This window comes from Oncorhynchus mykiss, chromosome 16 (genome assembly GCF_013265735.2).
Source record: "Oncorhynchus mykiss isolate Arlee chromosome 16, USDA_OmykA_1.1, whole genome shotgun sequence".
NCBI lineage: Eukaryota > Metazoa > Chordata > Actinopteri > Salmoniformes > Salmonidae > Oncorhynchus > Oncorhynchus mykiss.
Window position 1 is genome coordinate 16,425,731 of NC_048580.1, and position 21,008 is coordinate 16,446,738.

General features: G+C 42.6%; 1 protein-coding gene and 1 long non-coding RNA gene across 8 annotated transcripts in view; one reads left to right on the forward strand and one right to left on the reverse strand.

Annotated features, from left to right (window-relative positions):
• The window catches only part of pemt (phosphatidylethanolamine N-methyltransferase), an 81,341-nt gene extending 71,367 nt beyond the window's left edge, over positions 1-9,974 (reverse strand). Inside the window, exon 1 of one of the 6 annotated variants that reach the window (XM_036946303.1) lies at positions 9,708-9,965. In XM_036946303.1, coding sequence (XP_036802198.1) covers positions 9,708-9,782 — 75 coding nt within the window. In that variant the 5' untranslated portion in view covers positions 9,783-9,965. Of the gene's footprint in view, positions 1-9,181; positions 9,454-9,699 lie in introns of those variants that run through there. The other 5 variants (XM_036946307.1, XM_036946305.1, XM_036946302.1 and 2 more) reach the window with 5 other exon arrangements.
• LOC118939513 lies at positions 9,907-20,876 on the forward strand. Of its 2 annotated transcripts, XR_005036453.1 has the most exons (4): positions 9,908-10,025; positions 14,601-14,652; positions 20,182-20,214; positions 20,819-20,864. It is a non-coding gene; the product is annotated as an uncharacterized LOC118939513 (long non-coding RNA). The 2 variants fall into 2 exon arrangements; XR_005036454.1 differs by lacking the exon at positions 14,601-14,652 and having other exon boundaries at positions 9,907-10,025; positions 20,819-20,876.
• Positions 20,877-21,008: the final 132 nt, after the last annotated feature.

Consider the following 21,008-nt stretch of genomic DNA (forward strand, 5'->3'; position numbering starts at 1 on the left):
ATATATGTTGTGTTTTCGCTGTAAAACATTTTTTTTAAATCGGACACGATGGGTAGATTAACAAGATGTTTATCTTCCATTTGCTCTATTGGACTTGTTAATGTGTGAAAGTTGAATATTTAAAAAAATAATTTTTGAATATCCCGCGCTGCCTTTTCAGCGGAATGTAGGGCGGGTTTCCGCTAGCGGAATGTGTGACTTGCCTCTAGCCTCTGTGTGACTTGCCTCTAGCAACTTCCCCTGAAAATGAGTTGTCAACACTGAGAACAGCTCAAATAAGCAAAGGTTAACAACAGTCCATAATTTAAAACCTTTCTGGCGCAGGCGTTCTGCTAGCGACCCACCTCAACAACATCCGGTGAAATTGCAGAGTGCCAAATTCAAAATACAAAACACGCAATATTAAACATTCATGATAACACAAGTGTCATACATGATTCTTCCGGCGCCGACAGAGATGGCTGCCTCGCTTCGCGTTCCTAGGAAACTATGCAGTGTTTTGTTTTTTTACGTGTTATTTCTTACATTAGTACACCAGGTCATCTTAGGTTTCATTACATACAGTCGAGAAGAACTACTGAAGATCAGCGTCAACTCACCATCAGTACGACCAAGAATATGTTTTTCGCGACGCGGATCCTGTGTTCTGCCTTTCACCCAGGACAACGGAATGGATCCCATGCAGCGACCCAAAAAAACGACTCCGAAAAAGAGGGAAACGAGGCGGTCTTCTGGACAGACTCCGGAGACGGGCACATCGTGCACCATTCCCTAGCATTCTTCTCGCCAATGTCCAGTCTCTTGACAACAAGGTTGATGAAATCCGAGCAAGGGTAGCATTCCAGAGGGACATCAGAGACTGTAACGTTCTTTGCTTCACGGAAACATGGCTCACTGGAGAGACGCTATCGGAGGCGGTGCAGCCAGCGGGTTTCTCCACGCATCGCGCCGACAGAAACAAACATCTTTCTGGTAAGAAGAGGGGCGGGGGCGTATGCCTTATGGCTAACGAGACATGGTGTGATGAAAGAAACATACAGGAACTCAAATCCTTCTGTTCACCTGATTTAGAATTCCTCACAATCAAATGTAGACCGCATTATCTACCAAGATAATTTTCTTCGATTATAATCACAGCCGTATATATCCCCCCCCCCCAAGCAGACACATCGATGGCTCTGAACGAACTTTATTTGACTCTTTGCAAACTGGAATCCATTCATCCGGAGGCTGCATTCATTGTAGCTGGGGATTTTAACAAAGCTAATCTGAAAACAAGACTCCCTAAATTTTATCAGCATATCGATTGCGGAACCAGGGGTGGAAAAACCTTGGATCATTGTTACTCTAACTTCCGCGACGCATATAAGGCCCTGCCCCGCCCTCCTTTCGGAAAAGCTGACCACGACTCCATTTTGTTGATCCCTGCCTACAGACAGAAACTAAAACAAGAGGCTCCCACGCTGAGGTCTGTCCAACGCTGGTCCGACCAAGCTGACTCCACACTCCAAGACTGCTTCCATCACGTGGACTGGGACATGTTTCGTATTGCGTCAGATAACAATATTGACGAATACGCTGATTCGGTGTGCGAGTTCATTAGAACGTGCGTTGAATATGTCGTTCCCATAGCAACGATTAAAACATTCCCTAACCAGAAACCGTGGATTGATGGCAGCATTCGCGTGAAACTGAAAGCGCGAACCACTGCTTTTAATCAGGGCAAGGTGACTGGTAACATGACCGAATACAAACAGTGCAGCTATTCCCTCCGCAAGGCTATCAAACAAGCTAAGCGTCAGTACAGAGACAAAGTAGAATCTCAATTCAACGGCTCAGACACAAGAGGCATGTGGCAGGGTCTACAGTCAATCACGGACTACAAGAAGAAATCCAGCCCAGTCACGGACCAGGATGTCCTGCTCCCAGGCAGACTAAATAACTTTTTTTCCCGCTTTGAGGACAATACAGTGCCACTGACACGGCCTGCAACGAAAACATGCGGACTCTCCTTCACAGCAGCCGAGGTGAGTAAGACATTTAAACATGTTAACCCTCGCAAGGCTGCAGGCCCAGACGGCATCCCCAGCCGCGCCCTCAGAGCATGCGCAGACTAGCTGGCCGGTGTGCTTACGGACATATTCAATCAATCCCTATACCAGTCTGCTGTTCCCACATGCTTCAAGAGGGCCACCATTGTTCCTGTTCCCAAGAAAGCTAAGGTAACTGAGCTAAACGACTACCGCCCCGTAGCACTCACTTCCGTCATCATGAAGTGCTTTGAGAGACTAGTCAAGGACCATATCACCTCCACCCTACCCGACACCCTAGACCCACTCCAATTTGCTTACCGCCCAAATAGGCCCACAGACGATACAATCTCAACCACACTGCACACTGCCCTAACGCATCTGGACAAGAGGAATACCTATGTGAGAATGCTGTTCATCGACCACAGCTCGGCATTCAACACCATAGTACCCTCCAAGCTCGTCATCAAGCTCGAGGCCCTGGGTCTCGACCCCGCCCTGTGCAACTGGGTACTGGACTTCCTGACGGGCCGCCCCCAGGTGGTGAGGGTAGGCAACAACATCTCCACCCCGCTGATCCTCAACACTGGGGCCCCACAAGGGTGCGTTCTGAGCCCTCTCCTGTACTCCCTGTTCACCCACGACTGCGTGGCCACGCACGCCTCCAACTCAATCATCAAGTTTGCGGACGACACAACAGTGGTAGGCTTGATTACCAACAACGACGAGACGGCCTACAGGGAGGAGGTGAGGGCCCTCGGAGTGTGGTGTCAGGAAAATAACCTCACACTCAACGTCAACAAAACTAAGGAGATGATTGTGGACTTCAGGAAACAGCAGAGGGAACACCCCCCTATCCACATCGATGGAACAGTAGTGGAGAGGGTAGCAAGTTTTAAGTTCCTCGGCATACACATCACAGACAAACTGAATTGGTCCACTCACACAAGACAGCATCGTGAAGAAGGCGCAGCAGCGCCTCTTCAACCTCAGGAGGCTGAATAAATTTGGTTTGTCACCAAAAGCACACAAACTTCTACAGATGCACAATCGAGAGCATCCTGGTGGGCTGTATCACCGCCTGGTACGGCAACTGCTCCGCCCACAACCGTAAGGCTCTCCAGAGGGTAGTGCGGTCTGCACAACGCATCACCGGGGGCAAACTACCTGCCCTCCAGGACACCTACACCACCCGATGTTACAGGAAGGCCATAAAGATCATCAAGGACATCAACCACCCGAGCCACTGCCTGTTCACCCCGCTATCATCCAGAAGGCGAGGTCAGTACAGGTGCATCAAAGTTGGGACCGAGAGACTGAAAAACAGCTTCTATCTCAAGGCCATCAGACTGTTAAACAGCCACCACTAACATTGAGTGGCTGCTGCCAACACACTGACACTGACTCAACTCCAGCCACTTTAATAATGGGAATTGATGGGAAATGATGTAAATATATCACTAGCCACTTTAAACAATGCTACCTTATATAATGTTACTTACCCTACATTATTCATCTCATATGCATACGTATATACTGTACTCTATATCATCGACTGCATCCTTATGTAATACATGTATCACTAGCCACTTTAACTATGCCACTTTGTTTACATACTCATCTCATGTATATACTGTACTCGATACCATCTACTGTATCCTGCCTATGCTGCTCTGTACCATCACTCATTCATATATCCTTATGTACATATTCTTTATCCCCTTACACTGTGTATAAGACAGTAGTTTTGGAATTGTTAGTTAGATTACTTGTTGGTTATTACTGCATTGTCGGAACTAGAAGCACAAGCATTTCGCTACACTCGCATTAACATCTGCTAACCATGTGTATGTGACAAATAAAATTTCATTTGATTTGATTTTGATTCCTTAGCTTAGAATCTTGGCAATCTAACCGCATCGGCGGATTTAAAAAAGGCTTTACGGTGACAGCACAGCAATTGATTATCTGAGGTCAGCGCCTCACAACAGCATAATATCCAAACAAGCACAGGTGTCACAAAATCCCATATAGCGACAAAATAAGTCACTTACCTTTTGAAGATCTTCCTCTGATCGCATTCACAAGAGTCCCAGGAACACAATGAATGGTCGTTTTGGTCGATAAATTCCTTCTTTATATCCCACATTGTGTTCAGTAATCCACCCGTTCAGAATGCAGACATAGGAGTTCCAAAAGTTACCAGTGAAATTTGTCCAAACAAATCAAATGACGTTTCTAATCCATTATTAGCTACTCTAATATCTAAATAAACGATAATATTTCATACGGAGCTAACTACTTTCAATAGGAAAGGAAAAGAACGAAGCTCGCACGCAAGGAGAGGACTCCGTGAGGATAAACAACTATTCCTCGTTGTTTTTTCAGAATACAAGCCTGAAACCATGTATAACTGTTGACATCTTGTAGAAGACATAGGAACTGCAATTTGGGAGGTGGAAGTCTTTGTTTTCAATAGCTTAACCTTTGAATTGGCTGGCAGGTCAACAGAAAGTGTCCTTGGGTTTTCGCCTGCCAAATCAGTTCTGTTATACTCAGAGACATAACTTTAACAGTTTTAGAAACTGCAGAGTGTTTTATATCCAATACTGCAATGCATATGCATATCCTAGCTTCTGGGCCTGAGTAGCAGGTAGTTTACTTTGGGCACCTCAGTCATCCAAACTTCCAAATACTGCCCCATATCCCGAACAAGTTTGAAAGTATCTTCAAGTGCAGTCGCAAAAACCATCAAGCGCTATGATGAAGCTGGCTCTCATGAGGACCGCAACAGGAAAGGAAGACCCAGAGTTACCTCTGCTGCAGATGATCAGTTCCTTAGAGTTACCAGGCACAGAAATTGCAGCCCAAATAAATGCTTCAGTTCAAGTAACAGACATCTCAACATCAACTGTTCAGAGGAGACTGTGTCAATCAGGCCTTCATGGTTGAAATTGCTGCAAAGAAACCACTACTAAAGGACACTAATAAGAAGTAGACTTGCTTGAGCCCTGAAACACGAGCAATGGACATTAGACCGATGAAAATGTGGTCTGAGGAGTCCAAATTAGAGATTTTTGGTTCCAACATCCGTATCTTTGTGAGATACAGAGTTGGTGAACGGATGATCTCTGCATGTGTGGTTCCCACCGTGAAGCATGGAAGAGGTGCAATTCTGGTGACACTGTGATTTTTTTAGAATTCAAGACTCACTTAACCAGCATGGCTACCACAGCATTCTGCAGCAATATGCCATCCCATCTGGTTTGAGCTTAGTGGGACTATCATTTGTTTTTCAACAGGACAATAACCCAACACACCTCCAGGCTGTCTAAGGGCTATTGAACCAAGAAAGAGAGTGATGGAGTGCTGCATCTGATGACCTGACATCCACAATCACCCGACCTCAACCCAATTGAGATGGTTTGGGATGAGTTGGACTGCAAAGTGACGAAAAAGCAGCCAACCCAGATGGGATGGCGTATCGTTGCAGAATGCTGGTTAAGTGTGTCTTGAGATCTAAATAAATCACTGACAGTGTCACCAGCAAAGCACCCCATCACACCTCCATGCATCTCAGTGGAAACCACACATGCAGAGATCATCCATTCACCTACTCTGCGTCTCAAAAATATATGGCGATTAGAAGCAAAAATCTAAAATTTGAACTCATCAGACTAAAGGACAGATTATCACCGCTCTAACGTCCATTGATCGTGTTTCTTGGCCAAAGCAAGTCTCTTCTTATTGGTGTCCTTTAGTAGTGGCGTGCTAGGTTTATTTGAACAGTGAGAGACAGAATAACAACAAAAAAATCCAGAAAAATGCATGTCAAAAATGTTATAAATTCATTTGCATTTTAATGAGGGAAATAAGTATTTGACCCCTCTGCAAAACATGACTTAGTACTTGGTTGCAATCGCAGAGGTCAGACGTTTCTTGTAGTTGGCCACCAGGTTTGCACACATCTCAGGAGGGATTTTGTCCCACTCCTCTTTGCAGATCTTCTCCAAGTCATTGAGGTTTCGAGGCTGACGTTTGGCAACTCGAACCTTCAGCTCCCTCCACAGATTTTCTATGGGATTAAGGTCTGGAGACTGGCTAGGCCACTCCAGGACCTTAATGTGCATATTCTTGAGCCACTCCTTTGTTGCCTTGGCCGTGTGTTTTGGGTCATTGTCATGCTGGAATACCCATCCACAACCCATTTTCAATGCCCTGGCTGAGGGAAGGAGGTTCTCACCCAAGAATTGATGGTACATGGCCCCGTCCATCGTCCCTTTGATGCGGTGAAGTTGTCCTGTCCCCTTAGCAGAAAAACACCCCCAAAGCATAAAGTTTCCACCTCCATGTTTGACAGTGGGGATGATATTCTTGGGGTCATAGGCAGCATTCCTCCTCCTCCAAACACGGTGAGTTGAGTTGATGCCAAAGAGCTCCATTTTGGTCTCATCTGACCACAACACTTTCACCCAGTTGTCCTCTGAATCATTGTTCATTGGCAAACTTCAAATGGGCATGTATATTGGCTTTCTTGAGCACATATACGGGTACTGCATGATTTCAGTCCTTCAAGGCGTAGTGTGTTAGCAATTGTTTTCTTGGTGACTATGGTCCCAGCTGCCTTGAGATCATTGACAAGATCCCCCCGTGTAGTTCTGGGCTGATTCGTCACCGTTCTCATGATCATTGCAACTCCACGAGGTGAGATCTTGCATGGAGCCCCAGGCCAAGGGAGATTGATAGTTATTTTGTGTTTCTTCCATTTGCGAATAATCACACCAACTGTTGTCACCTTCTCACTAAGCTGCTTGGCGATGGTCTTGTAGCCCATTCCAGCCTTGTGTAGATCTACAATCTTGTCCCTGACATCGTTGGAGAGCTCTTTGGTCTTGGCCATGGTGGAGAGTTTGGAATCTGATTAATTGCTTCTGTGGACAGGTGTCTTTTATACAGGTAACAAACTGAGATTAGGAGCACTTCCTTTAAGAGTGTGCTCCTAATCTCAGCTCGTTACCTGTATGAAAGACACCTGGGAGCCAGAAATCTTTCTGACTGATAGGGCGTCAAATACTTATTTCCCTCATAAAAATGCAAATCAATTTATAACATTTTTGACATGCGTTTTTCTGGATTTTTTTGTTGTTATTCTGTCTCTCACTGTTCAAATAAACTTACCATCAAAATTATAGACTGATCATTTGTTTGTCAGTGGGCAAACGTACAGAATCAGCAGGGGATCAAATACCTTTTCCCCCTCACTGTAACTCTGGGTCTCCCTTTCCTGTGTCGGTCCTCATGAGAGCCAGTTTCATCATAGTACTTGATGGTTGTTGCGACTGCACTTGAAGACACTTTCAAAGTTCTTGAGATTTTCTGGATTGACTGACCTTCATGTATTAAAGTAATGATGGACTGTCTCTTCTCTTTGCTTATTTGATCTGTTCTTACCATAATATGGACTTGATCTTTTACAAAACAGGGCTCTCGACTGTATACCACCCCTACCTTGTCACAACTGATTGGTTCAAATGCACTAAGGAAAGAAATTCCTCAAATTAACTTTTAACAAGGCACACCAGTTGATATACACACTTTGTTTGTTTTTTTTACGTTGAATGAGTAGGTGTCCACATTTTTGACTGGTACTGTATATATATATGTTTTATTGCAAACCCAAGACCCTTGCACGACTGAGTAGTGACACCATGTTCCCCTCCAATTCAAACATGAACATACGTCGCTGCTTGTTTGGGTTTCCCCACACTGAGGCATAGTGCCTTCTTCACCTGATACTTGTTGTTTTTAGACATACCCGACTTTGAACTGGGCTTTGAATGGGGGAGGAGAGGGGTCAGGGTTCAGTCAATTTTAGAGTTCCATTACCACAAGGCAAACACTTTATTTTTCATTTTGAAAAGAGCTTTTGACGCCCCCACATAGACACAATGACCTAGCCTGCAAAGGCCAGCAAACCACTTGAACTGGTCATGTCCAAGCCTACTCTGTGGTGATACTGAATTAAGTAGCCTACAGTACATCAGTTGACCATGTGTACCCACCTGCACGTGTTACTGGTTTGACTCTGTTAAACACCCGCTATAATTTGCACTAGTAAATGTAGCCTACATTTCCAGCATGTTGTAGGAAACGATGGTTTAATCAGGTGGGCTAATACTTCAGTTCAAGGTCTGCTTATAACCAAACCATCATCAGATATTTCTTATCCACTGGTTGTTTGTAAAGCATTAGTCTAGATATCACTTGTTAGTCATTAACAAGATTCAAAACCATTGTAATATGAAGGACAGTAGGCTAATCCTTTGTTAATCATGTAAGAGGCTAGTGGTTAAATGATTAAATAGGTAGCCAGTTTATAAGTAGACATTAAACCTACCTCATCCCCATATGTGTTTATTCCTGCTCTTTCGCACACCAGTATTTATACTTGCACATCCTCATCTGCACATCTATCACTCCAGTGTTAATTGCTAAATTGTAATACCTTCACCACTATGGCCTATTTATTGCCTTACCTCATTTGAACACACTGTATATAGATTTTCGATTGTGTTATTGACTGTACATTTGTTTATCCCATGTGTAACTCTGTGTTGTTTTTGTTGCACTGCTTTGTTTTATCTTGCCCAGGTCGCAGTTGTAAATGAGAACTTGTTCTCAACTGGACTACCTGGTTAAATAAAGGTGGTAAATAAATAAATAAATAAATAAATAAAGGCTTACGTGCAGGCTGGTCTCATAGGCAAGACGTAACATCGTAAACAAAAATCCATGACCTCAAATTAGTATGACATGTTACATTTGATATGGTTACATTAGACAGAAGGTCGGGGTGGGAGTATAACGCAAACGTCAGGAGGATGGTTGAGGGTATAACGCGAACGTCTAGCAACCCAAAGGTTGGATGTTCAAATCTCATCACGGACAACTTTAGCATTTTAGTAACTACTTAATACTTTTTAGCTACTTTGCAACTACTTAGTATGTTAGTTAACCCTTCCCCTACCCAGCTAATATTAGCCACCTAGCCACAACAAATTGGAATTTGTAACATATCATACGTATTGAAAATGTGTAACATATTGTACAAATTGTAATTTAGAAAATATCAAGGTACCTTTAATACATACCTTACAAAATGTAACATTTCATTCTAATTTGAGTGTCCCTGATTTACTATGTTACGTCTAACCCCGGAGTCCAGGTTGCAAAGTGATACCCAGAGACGGTCCAGCCATGCAGGCTCGAGCAATATTCAGAAGCAGTAGGCTATAATATTATTTGTATAAGCTGTCAGACCCACAACTCTCCAGCAGCTTGACTCTACACCATGACGACACTGTAGCCTACTACCTAAAACGTGTTATGCACTGCGTTGTAGCTAAACCAACTCAGTCACATCTCACATACACTCACGGAATGCAACGCTCTGCGCAGTGCACATTATTATCTATGACAATGGTCGATGTCACGTTATGGCGGTTGTGTGGCAATTCATTCGTTTCGATACATTCTTTGTCTAAAACGGGTTACTGTGTGGCGAATGACAACAAATCAACGATAGTTAGTTGTTGAGTAGACCATCCCAATTTTTTCCCTCTCTGAATGTCATGCGCACACACTAGTACCATATGTATCACCCACTCACTCGTGTACCTTACTGTAATCCACGTTATTCAGCCCTCCGCAACAATCCAGCACGGGATTTCTCCTGTCGGCAACGCCGCTCATACACACACCACGGTAGAAAGAACGACTGACTGAGAACTTGAATGCTTTATATGTGCTGATAGCAACGCATTTCAGAATAACTGAGCTAAATGTATGACAACATCTTAACCAAGACTAGTAGTAGAACAGATACAACAGCCAACTCTAACCCACTGAAGCCGACAGCGCGGTGTTTTCTGGGTAACGCGGTTCAAAGGTCATCGTCATTGAGCAACGACAGACAGAACCGCGAGACACAACCAGGTAGGCCATATATTTACCAGAATCACTGTTGCGATGACCAACATTTGAGTATGAAACGCATTGTATACCGCGTATTCAACTGAAATGTTATGCAGGCAGACACAGTCTAACAAGGTTGCTGTATAACATGCATTGATATTACTCAAAAACATTATCTGGATCTCACTACTGCCATCTAGCCTACTGCCATTAGTGCTTGCAGGCTAAATTAACAGGCGTTTGACACTAAATGCATTTAAAGTAGAGGATGAATGAGACCACAATGGAAATTAGTCTTACTTTATTGTGCTATCCTGGTCACGTTTTTAAAATGTATGTACTGTATATGTACTTTTTTCACTGGCAAATGAAAATCAATCAATGATTGATACATTAATACATTTATTTGCTGTGGATGATTACATTAAGGAATAAACAGAGGCATGATCCCATATCTTAGCATGACAACACTAAATTCTTCCACTGCTCTGCCGTTCGCTACATATTTTATTTTATTTCACCTTTATTTAACCAGGTAGGCTAGTTGAGAACAAGTTCTCATTTGCAACTGCGACCTGGCCAAGATAAGTCTGGAAGGTGAGTTTACAGTCTAACCAGACACCTAGGTATTTGTAGTTGTCCACATATTCTAAATCAGAACCGTCCAGAGTAGTGATGCTGGACGGGCGGGCAGGTGCGAGCAGCGATCGGTTGAAGTGCATGCATTTAGTTTACATGCATTTAAGAGCAGTTGGAGGCCACGGAAGGAGAGTTGTATGGCATTGAAGCTCACCTGGAGGTTGTCCAACGAAGGGCCAGAGGTATACAGAATGGTGTCGTCTGCGTAGAGGTGGATCAAATAATCGCCAGCAGTGAGAGCGACATCATTGATGTATACAGAGAAGAGAGTCGGCCTGAGAACTTAACCCTGTGGCACCCCCATAGAGACTGCCAGAGGTCCGGACAACAGGCCCTCCGATTTGACATACTGAACTCTATCAGAGAAGTAGTTGGTGAACCAAGCGAGGCAATCATTTGAGAAACTAAGGCTGTTGAGTCTACCAATAAGAATGTTGTGATTGACAGAGTCGAAAGCCTTGGCCAGGTCGATGAATACGGCTGCACAGTAATGTATTTTATCAATAGCGGTTATGATATCGTTTAGGACCTTGAGCATGGCTGAGGTGCACCCATGACCAAATCTGAAACCAGATTGCATAGCGGAGAAGGTACGGTGAGATTCGAAATGGTCGGTAATCTGTTTGTTAACTTGTCTTTTAAAGACCTTAGAAAGGCAGGGTAGAATAGATATAGATCTGTAGCAGTTTGGGTCTAGAATGTCTCCCCCTTTGAAGAGGGGGATGACCGTGGCAGCTTTCCAATCTAAGGCTATAAGAACTGTCTGTCTTACATGTTTGGAACAGAGAGTAAAGGGAGCAGGTTTCTGGACACGATAGCATAGATTCAAGGCATAATGTACAGACAAAGGTATGGTAGGAAGAGAGTACATTGAAGGTAAACCTAGGCATTGAGTAATGATGAGAGAGATATAGTCTCTAGAGTCGTTTAAACCAGGAGATGTCATCGCATATGTGGGAGGTGGAACAACATGGTTGGTTAAGGCATATTGAGCAGGGCTAGAGGCTCTACAGTGAAATAAGACAGTAATCACTAACCAGGACAGTAATGGACAAGGCATATTGATATTAGGTAGAGGCATGCATAGCCAAGTGATTGTATGGGTCCAGTGAGTGGTTGGGCAGGCTGGGGACACAGCGATTCAGACAGTTAGCAGGCCGGGGCTAGCAAGATAGCCGTTAGCAGGCCGGGGCTTGCATAAGGGCCTTAGAGGGACGTTGCGATGGGGGAAAGTATGTTTTTGCCTCCTTGTGCAGGGATGTCGATAGACCAGTCGTGGGATTAGTAGGGTTCCAAGTACCAGAGGGGTCCAAGTCCAATTGGTAAAGTGGTCCAAGAAACTGGCCGATGGATCAGCTAACAGTCCAATATGCTCTATATAGCTAGCAGGCCGCGGTTAGTAGAACTGGCCTTCAGGGGACGTCGCGCCTGAGGGGCCTGTTGGGATCCTCAGGCAGATTATGTCGGTATTCCAGTCGTGAAGGATCGGCGGGGTTCCATGCCCCGTACCGGCATTAGAAGGGGTCCGGATATTGTAGCCGAGGAGTGGGCATTGTACAAAATAAAGTCATCAGCGATAGGATCGTCTTTAACCAACCAAAGCCAATGGTGAATTTGTTTGCATTCGGTGAAGGGTCAGGGAGGTACTCCGAAACCAGACTCATTACAAAGAAGAAACTTGACTTCTGTGTGTGTGGTGTAGCCAGGCAACATATCACTGATTGTCTCACCATCCCCCATCTGACCCCCTGATACTGAAGTCTCAGTTAACCATTCATGGTATGATCGGGACATAGAAGCACATCATGGCATTGAGGGACTCAACATGACACAACGACATGGAGGGAATGGGATCGAAACATGTGGAGACAAGAAGTTTCAAGTTTTAATGTCACGTGCACAAGTATAGTGAAATCCCTTTATTGCAAGCTCCAAAGAATATGATATTCAGCAGCATAGCAACAGTATATTTATCACTCTGGTAAATGAATCTTTATTTTATTCTTATTGGCCCAGTACAAGCAGATAAATCCATCTCTCAGAGAACAATGGGTAAACATGCTGGATGAAACCTTATCTGATACCTTTGATTGGTTCCTGTGAACTCCTCTCTCGCTGCTTATCTCCATGGTTAAGCGTGCGTAAGAGTTAGGCGTGCGTAAATGGAATGTATTTCCTTTTTTATGCTATTTTCTCTATGCGTATTCTGACCTTAAACTTGAGCATGAAAATAGCATGCTATTCACCCGCTATTCGTTTAAGATGGAGCTCGAATAAATGAATGTGTGGCGGAGGTGTGTCTAGAGATGTGCCGTATTCTGACCTTGACTTAATTCCACTACCTTTACGCGCAAGGAAATCATGAATAAAGTCGAGCGAACCTGTCGGTTCCAAGTGGAAACGCATCTACTTATAAATAACAGCAATCTCCATGCACTGTCATTTATAAATTGATAAGATCTATTGATAAGAGCTAGGTAAATAAGTAATCTGATTGGAGAAGGGGATTGTAAATACACATAGCAATCGTTTTAGATTATTTTTCCTCATGATCCCTGGAGATAAATATGAAACCAGCCATATGGAAGTAAACTGAAAATCATATCAACATGATATGTATTGCAGCCCCCTTTCCACAGTTAAATAAGATATAAATAGACACCGTCAGTAATGACCACATACAGTGCATTCAGAAAGTATTCAGACCCCTTCACTTTTTACAAATGTTGTTACGTTACAGCCTTATTCTAAAATGTAGTTAAAAAGTTAAAATCATCAATATATACTCAATATCCCATGAAGACAAAGCAAAAACAGATTTTTATAAATGTTTGCAAATCTCTCTAAAAAAAATAAAAAATTAATGAAATATTTATTTTACATTAGTATTCAGACCCTTTACTTTGTCGAAGAACCTTTGGCAGCGATTACAGCCTCAAGTCTTCATGGGTATGATGCTACAAGCTTGACACACCAGTATTTGGGGAGTTTCTCTCATTCTTCTCTGCAGATCCTCTCAAGCTCTTTCAGGTTGGATGGGGAGTGTCGCTGCACAGCTATTTTCAGGTCTCTCCAGATATGTTCAATCAGGTTCAAGTCCGGGCTCTGGATGGGCCACTCAAGGACATTCAGAGACTTCTCCCGAAGCCCCTCCTTCGTTGTCTTGGCTGTGTGCTTATGGTCATTGTCCTGTTGGAAGGTGAACCTTCACCCCAGTCTGAAGTCCTGAGCGCTCTGGAGCAGGTTTTAATCAACTGTGGGACCTTATATAGACAGGTGTGTGCCTTTCCAAATCATGTCCAATCAATTGAATTTACCACAGGTGGACTCCAATCAAGTTGTAGAAACATTTCAAGGATAATAAATGGAAACAGGATACACCTGAGCTCAATTTCGAGTCTCATAGCAAAAGGTCTGAATACTTATGTAAATAAGGTATTTCTGGTTTTTATTTTTTATAAATTTGCTAAAATGTCTGAAAACCACTTTGTCATTATGGGGTATTGTGTGTAGCTTGATGAGGGAAAAAAGTAATTTAATCCATTTTAGAATAAGACTGTACTTTCCAAATGCACTGTAGGTAAGTCACAGAGGCTAAGAAATACAGTATATAATCATATACAGCAAGCCATTTACCAAACATTTTTATCCAGAGCAACTTAGTCATTTGTGCATATATTTTTACATATGGGTGGCCCCAGCTGAAATCAAACCCACAACCATTGGCGTTGCAAGTGCCATGCTCTACTGACAGAGCCACACAGGACCACAAAGTCAACAGCCTTTGACACTAAATGCTTTGACAGTAGGTGTAGACAGGATGAGATATGGATAGGCACAGAGGATGATGATAAAATAATGAACTGATTTTCCCTGGATGATTACGTTAAGGAAGCAACAGAGCCGTCATCCCATATCTCTAGCCATTTACGGTATGCTCTTCTGAATCATCTTCAGGGATCATCTGGCCAGAGCTCAATGACTAACCATAGGGGATCTCATTAGGACGGTAAGTGTCGGAAGCCTTCCTCCTCCTCTCCCTCCGTTTACCTCAACTCACCTTTCCAGCATTACTGACTGAGCGCATGGTGTTCACTCATCAACATCTTCAAGGTTTTCTGAGGTAGCTGCCTCTTACGTGTTGATTCTTTTCACCTGAGAAAGTACACAATATCCTATAGCATATCCTGTTTGATGAGTGATGTTTCTCAGGGCACACTTCTATCAACACCTCTCATCATTACATCCGTTTACCTATAGGCATCCATGTGTGGTGATGTGAAGTGCGAGGACCTTTTCATTCGAATTTTGTATTTATTCATTGTTATTCTTTTTATTTTTGTATCTTGCTCTTTGAACTGGAGATCAGTCACAGTATATAACATGTGCACCAAGAGGGAAACGCAACAGGTGTAATCGTAAGAAAATGTTGTGAACACGAAAAGACATGCCTGTACACTGCATGTGTTTGGTAAGATGCTAGGCTTATAGGCAGGGGCGGAGCCAGAGGGGTGTCCAGGGTGGCAAAATTTCATTCACTACTGGCAGTTTGATGCTGATTGACATCTAATTTCACCTCTTATTGAAATAAACATTTATTTTGACGTTCGGCTGCGCATTTTTGAAATCGAGGATGAGGAAGAGAGAATATTAACGTTGGTTGCGAGATACATATAAACAAGAAGAACATACAGAAGAAGAAGAGAGAATATGTCCACAGCTCCACAAGCTCTTTTCGCGATTGGCGAAAGCATTATATTTGAAGTAAGTTTTAAGGTTTAGCATCGGGTTTACAACTTTTACGAACAACTTTTACGAAAGTTGAGTCGCTGTGTAAGTTAACGTTAGACCTTTGGCTCTGTTAACAGACAGTTAATCAGATAAGAGAGATCGGTTCCCAATTTAACCTAACATTATGTTTACATCTGTGCTAGTAATACAGTGCTACAGAAAGCTACAGATGTCAGTGTTCAGCAAGTTAACATTCAGCAATTTAAAATCCATTAACTCAGTTAGATTTTCATACTTGAACTCGAAACAAACAATTGTTATTATCAATCTGTTAACGTTACTCAAAAAATTACCACAATATAGCACATTATAGCTAGCTAAGTTACTTACTGCAGAGTAGGGCTAGCCATGATCTAACTAGTAACTTAGGCTGGTAGTTGATTTTATGGTAGGACAGAAAAATAGTGACCAATGTGATGGTGAGAGCTTCCAAAGAGCTATCTTTTATCAGGTTCTTGACAGTCTCACAGCTGAGCTGCAGAGGCGTTTTTCAAAGAAGAAGAGTGCAGCATTCTTGAATGAGGAGCCTCTGTTTGACTTTGCTTAGACCTTTGAGTCAGATTTAGAGGACCTCAAACATGAGGTTCATCAAACCAAGGGGCTTCTTGATAGGAGAGAGAAAAGTGGAAGGGACAGACCGTCTACTCTCCTTGACTTTGTTGTGTTTCTAGAACCTTATAAAGAGGTCTTCCATCTTCCATGAGCTATTTCGACATTGTAAGAGTTCTGTTGTTACACCAGTCAGCAGTGCTTCTTGCGAGAGAAGCTTTAAAACTGATTAAAACCCACCTTAGGACAACAATGGTTGATGACAGGTTAAGTCACCTCGGAATTCTCAGTGTTGAGTCAAGGAGGGCACGCTCACTCAACATGGATTAGTTTGTGAAACATTTAGCTAGTTCTCACCAGAACCGCATAATTATGCAGATTTAGTCCCTTTTGGACCACACTATCTGCCATGCTGAATTCTAGTGAAGTAACCCTTTTGGACCACACTATCTGCCATGTTGAATTCTAGTGAAGTAACCCTTTTGGACCACACTATCTGCCATGTTGAATTCTAGTGAAGTGTGGTCCATAAGGGTTACTTCACTAGAATTCAACATGGCAGATAGTGTGGTCCAAAAGGGTTACTTCACTAGAATTCAACATGGCAGATAGTGTGGTCCATAAGGGTTACTTCACTAGAATTCAACATGGCAGATAGTGTGGTCCAAAAGGGTTACTTCACTAGAATTCAACATGGCAGATAGTAACCCTTATGGACCACACTATCTGCCATGTTGAATTCTAGTGAAGTAACCCTTATGGACCACACTTCACTAGAATTCAACATGGCAGATAGTGTGGTCCAAAAGGGACCCTTTGGACCTCACTATCTGCCATGCTGAATTCTAGTGAAGTAACCCTTTTGGACCACACTATCTGCCATGTTGAATTCTAGTGAAGTAACCCTTTTGGACCACACTGTCTGCCATGTTGAATTCTAGTGAAGTAACCCTTTTGGACCACACTATCTGCCATGCTGAATTCTAGTGAAGTAACCCTTATGGACCACACTATCTGCCATGTTGAATTCTAGTGAAGTAACCCTTTTGGACCTCACTATCTGCCATGCTGAATTCTAGTGAAGTAACCCTTATGGACCTCACATTGAATTCTAGTGAAGTAACCCTTATGGACCTCACATTGAATTCTAGTGAAGTAACCCTTATGGACCTCACATTGAATTCTAGTGAAGTAACCCTTTTGGACCACACTATCTGCCACATTGAAGAACTCCGGGTTAAGTGAATTATCACTTCTACCTCTAATCAGCAATCATAGGATTCATTCACGCTCCTTAGATGCCAGGTTAGGGTTACACACACATTTTATGTCATGGTCTATGGCCCCCTGAAGTAGGGGCCACCCCATGTATAAAACTCTACTTCCGTCGCTGCTTATAAGACGGATGTGCTACAATGTTGTTTAGGCTTTATGGAAGAGCGTCATGGTATTGAGGAACTCAACACGAAACGACGACATGGAGTGACATGGGACGAGTCACAGAGGGTTGTAAAGCAAAGTTCCTTCTCATTTTTTGAGGCACTGAGCAAATTTCAGCTCTGCTGAGTGCAAACTTGAACGTTGTGAAATTTCTGTGCAACTTCCAGTGTGCTTTTCCTGTGAACACTGAGGATGTACCCGCTTTAAGTTACAGTTTTATCAGTGGCCAAGTGGCTATTTGATCATAATGTAGGTCTACCAGAGTGGTCCTACCATCAAAAACAATAGAGAAAATGCGTCCCATAACATTTTAACATGGAAATAGATGTTCTATCATTCAGCCTACAGTAGCAGCCAATCTGTGGTGTTCAATGTAGGCCTACATTCCATGAGACTTTTTTTTTTAAACATGCAGGGCTTGACATGAACCTCTTTATCCACTTGTCCTTCAGGAAAGGAGGTGACTGAAACTGTTGTTTAATGCAAAAAAAACACTGTACAAAATAAAATGTATTATTATTCCCCTACCATTATTACAATGAATCATACAACATATGCTACCCTCTGCCTATTGGCTACTTAGCTTATTCAAGTCTGTCTTAAAATACAACACTACCCCTTTAAGACAAAAAAAAAAGCTAATTTACCTGACTCACTTGTGCTCTTGTCGGAAGCAATCACTCCCCTATTGCTGACATCAACATGTATTGATCACATCTTTAACTAATGCTGCAGAAATTTGCTTGAAAGCAGTATCCAGTATCCGTAGTGATCACAATATAGTAGCCATATCTAGGAAAACCAAAGTTCAAAAGGCTGGGCCTAATGTTAAGAATATATGTTGGTTTGTGGTGTGTAATGAGTAGCAAACAGACACTGCACTTGACACATTTATGAAATTGCTTATTCGAGTTGCTAATAAGCATGCACCCATTAAGAAAATTACTGTGAAAACTATTAAATCCCTGTGGATTGATGAGGAATTGAAAAATGGTATGGTTGAGAGGGATGAGGCAAAAGGAATGGCAAATAAGTCTGGCTGCACAACCGATTGGCAAATTGAGAAATCATGTGACTAAACTGAATAAAAATAAACTATACTAATGGAACAAAGTTAAATGAAATAAAGAATGATAGTAAAAAGCTTTGGAGCACCTTAAATTAATTTCTGGGGAAAAAGGCAAACTCAGCTCCATCATTCATTGAATCCGATTTCTCATTCATCACAACAACAAGTTGCTACAGTAAAGGGAAACGTTGATACTGTTAACTTACAGGGGAAACTCTAGAAAGTTGAGTGAAGTTCAATCTCGTGCTTTTCTCCTTGGGCTGATATTTCTTCTCATGCACTCTGTGCAGCAGTCCTGGGGAGCTGCACAGCAGTCTCAAGGCTACTGCGTGGCACACACGCACACAGTTTAGAGGGAACATTGGTTGTAATAGAGGTTGGTGCCTGGGTGGATGTTTACAAATGGCAGACCTTGAGATATAGAAAAGAGAACAAAGCAAATACTATTTCTTAGAGACATTTTAATTTGTCTTTAAGCATATGATCTGTATGCAGTACCTCATCTTTCCATTTAAAAGACTGAATGCACAGCAATGAATGATAGTTACAATACTGTGTATCCTAAAACTAGTAATTGAAGAAGCCTATACACAACAATTAAGTCTGATAATTTCCTTAAAGTTTTCTCATGATGTACAGTACCAGTCAAAAGTTTGGACACACCTACTCATTTCAGGGTTTTTCATTATTTTTTCAAACTAGTTTCTACATTGTTGAATAATAGGGAAGACATCAAAACTATGAAATAACACATATGGAATCATGTCGTAACCAGTGTTAAACAAGTCAAAATATATTTTAGATTTTAGATTCTTCAAAGTAGCCACCTTTTGCCTTGATAACAGCTTTGCACACTTTTGACTGGTACTGCATTCCCAAGCACCTTTTTCAGACATCAAGCAGACTAACATCCTGCCATGCAAGATGGTCGGTTTCACTTTAAGAAGGTCAGTTTGTTTGTGAATGTGCTTTATCACAACAAGAAGACCAGTAGAGATTGGGCAAAAGGAGATTATACATTTGTACTTCTGATCTGATCAGTCGGACAGAGGAAGAGGATAAAGGAGAGTTATGCTCAAAAAGAGATAGAAACAGAGTGATAGATAAAGGGAGAAGTAGAAGACAGAAGGAGATGAAGAGAACAGAGATTGACTGAGAGCCATGAGCAATGTTCTGTATTTCTAATACTCCAAGCGTACTGATACCCACGGACTCACTCCCTCCTGCCTCCCACCCGGCAACAGTGTGATGTCCGTGGCCTGCCACCTCTTCCCTATACGCACACAAACACGTGCAGACTGAACGGCACTGCACTCAACCCCCTCCCTACCAACTAATCCCTTTCCCCCTTCGATATGGCACTGGTTAAAGACAGTGCAGAGTACATTAGCGACTACACTACAGGGGTCATAGAGAAAGCAAGAGAGAATGGGAAATAAAAGAGAGGTCAGGTGCTTCTACAGTTAATACCTATCTCACAGCAACCAGATTATCCAGCTGTAAATGGGAATTTTCAGCCGGGGCCACTGCCTGGGACTCTTTACCGAGCCCTGGCCACCTGCAGGTCCCGCAGAACCACATTGACGTAACACAGAGGTGTGATTATAGGGACGATAGTGACCCATCCCTATCTTGTTGCACACGTATGATAGCTATTGATTAGGATTCTTTTTTTGTCTTTTGTCACAGATCGGGAAGCTATGACATGATTCTGTTGGAGACGTAAGTAGTGAGAGGTTTTGGATGTGGGTAGAAGTACGTTTACATTTTAGTCATTTAGCAGATGCTCTTATCCATACCCAGTGGGGAAAAACTGGTTAAATCAACGTGATGACGTTGAATCAATGTGGAAAACGTATTGGATTTGCAAAAAGTCATCAACTTAATGGCATTTCGGATATTTTTCACTTAACTTTTAACCTACACTGAACAAAAATATAAACACAACATGTAAAGTGTTGGTCCCATATGAGCTGAAATGAAAGATCCCAGAAATATTCCATACACACACAAAGTTTATTTCTCTCAAATGTTGTGCATAAATGTTTTTACATCGCTGTTAGTGAGCATTTCTCCTTTGCCAAGATAATCCATTCACCTGGCAGGGGTGGCATATCAAGAAGCTGATTAAACAGCATGATCATTACAGGTGCACCTTGTGCTGGGGACAATAAAAGGCCACTCTAAAATGTGCAGTTTTGTCACACAACACAATGCCACAGATGTCTCAAGTTTTAAGGGAGTGTGCAATTGACATACTGACTGCAGGAATGTCTACCAGAGCTGTTAATTTCTCTACCATAAGCCGCCTCCAATGTTGTTTTAGAGAATATGGCAGTACGTCCAACCTGTCACAATCTTCACCTGCGGGATCGTCTGAGACCAGCGACTGGACAGCTGATGAAACTGAGGAGCATTTCTGTCTCTAATAAAACTATTTTGTGGGGAAAAACTAATTCTGATTGGCTGGGCCTGGCTCTCCAGTGGGTGGACCTGGCTCCCAAATGGACGGGCCT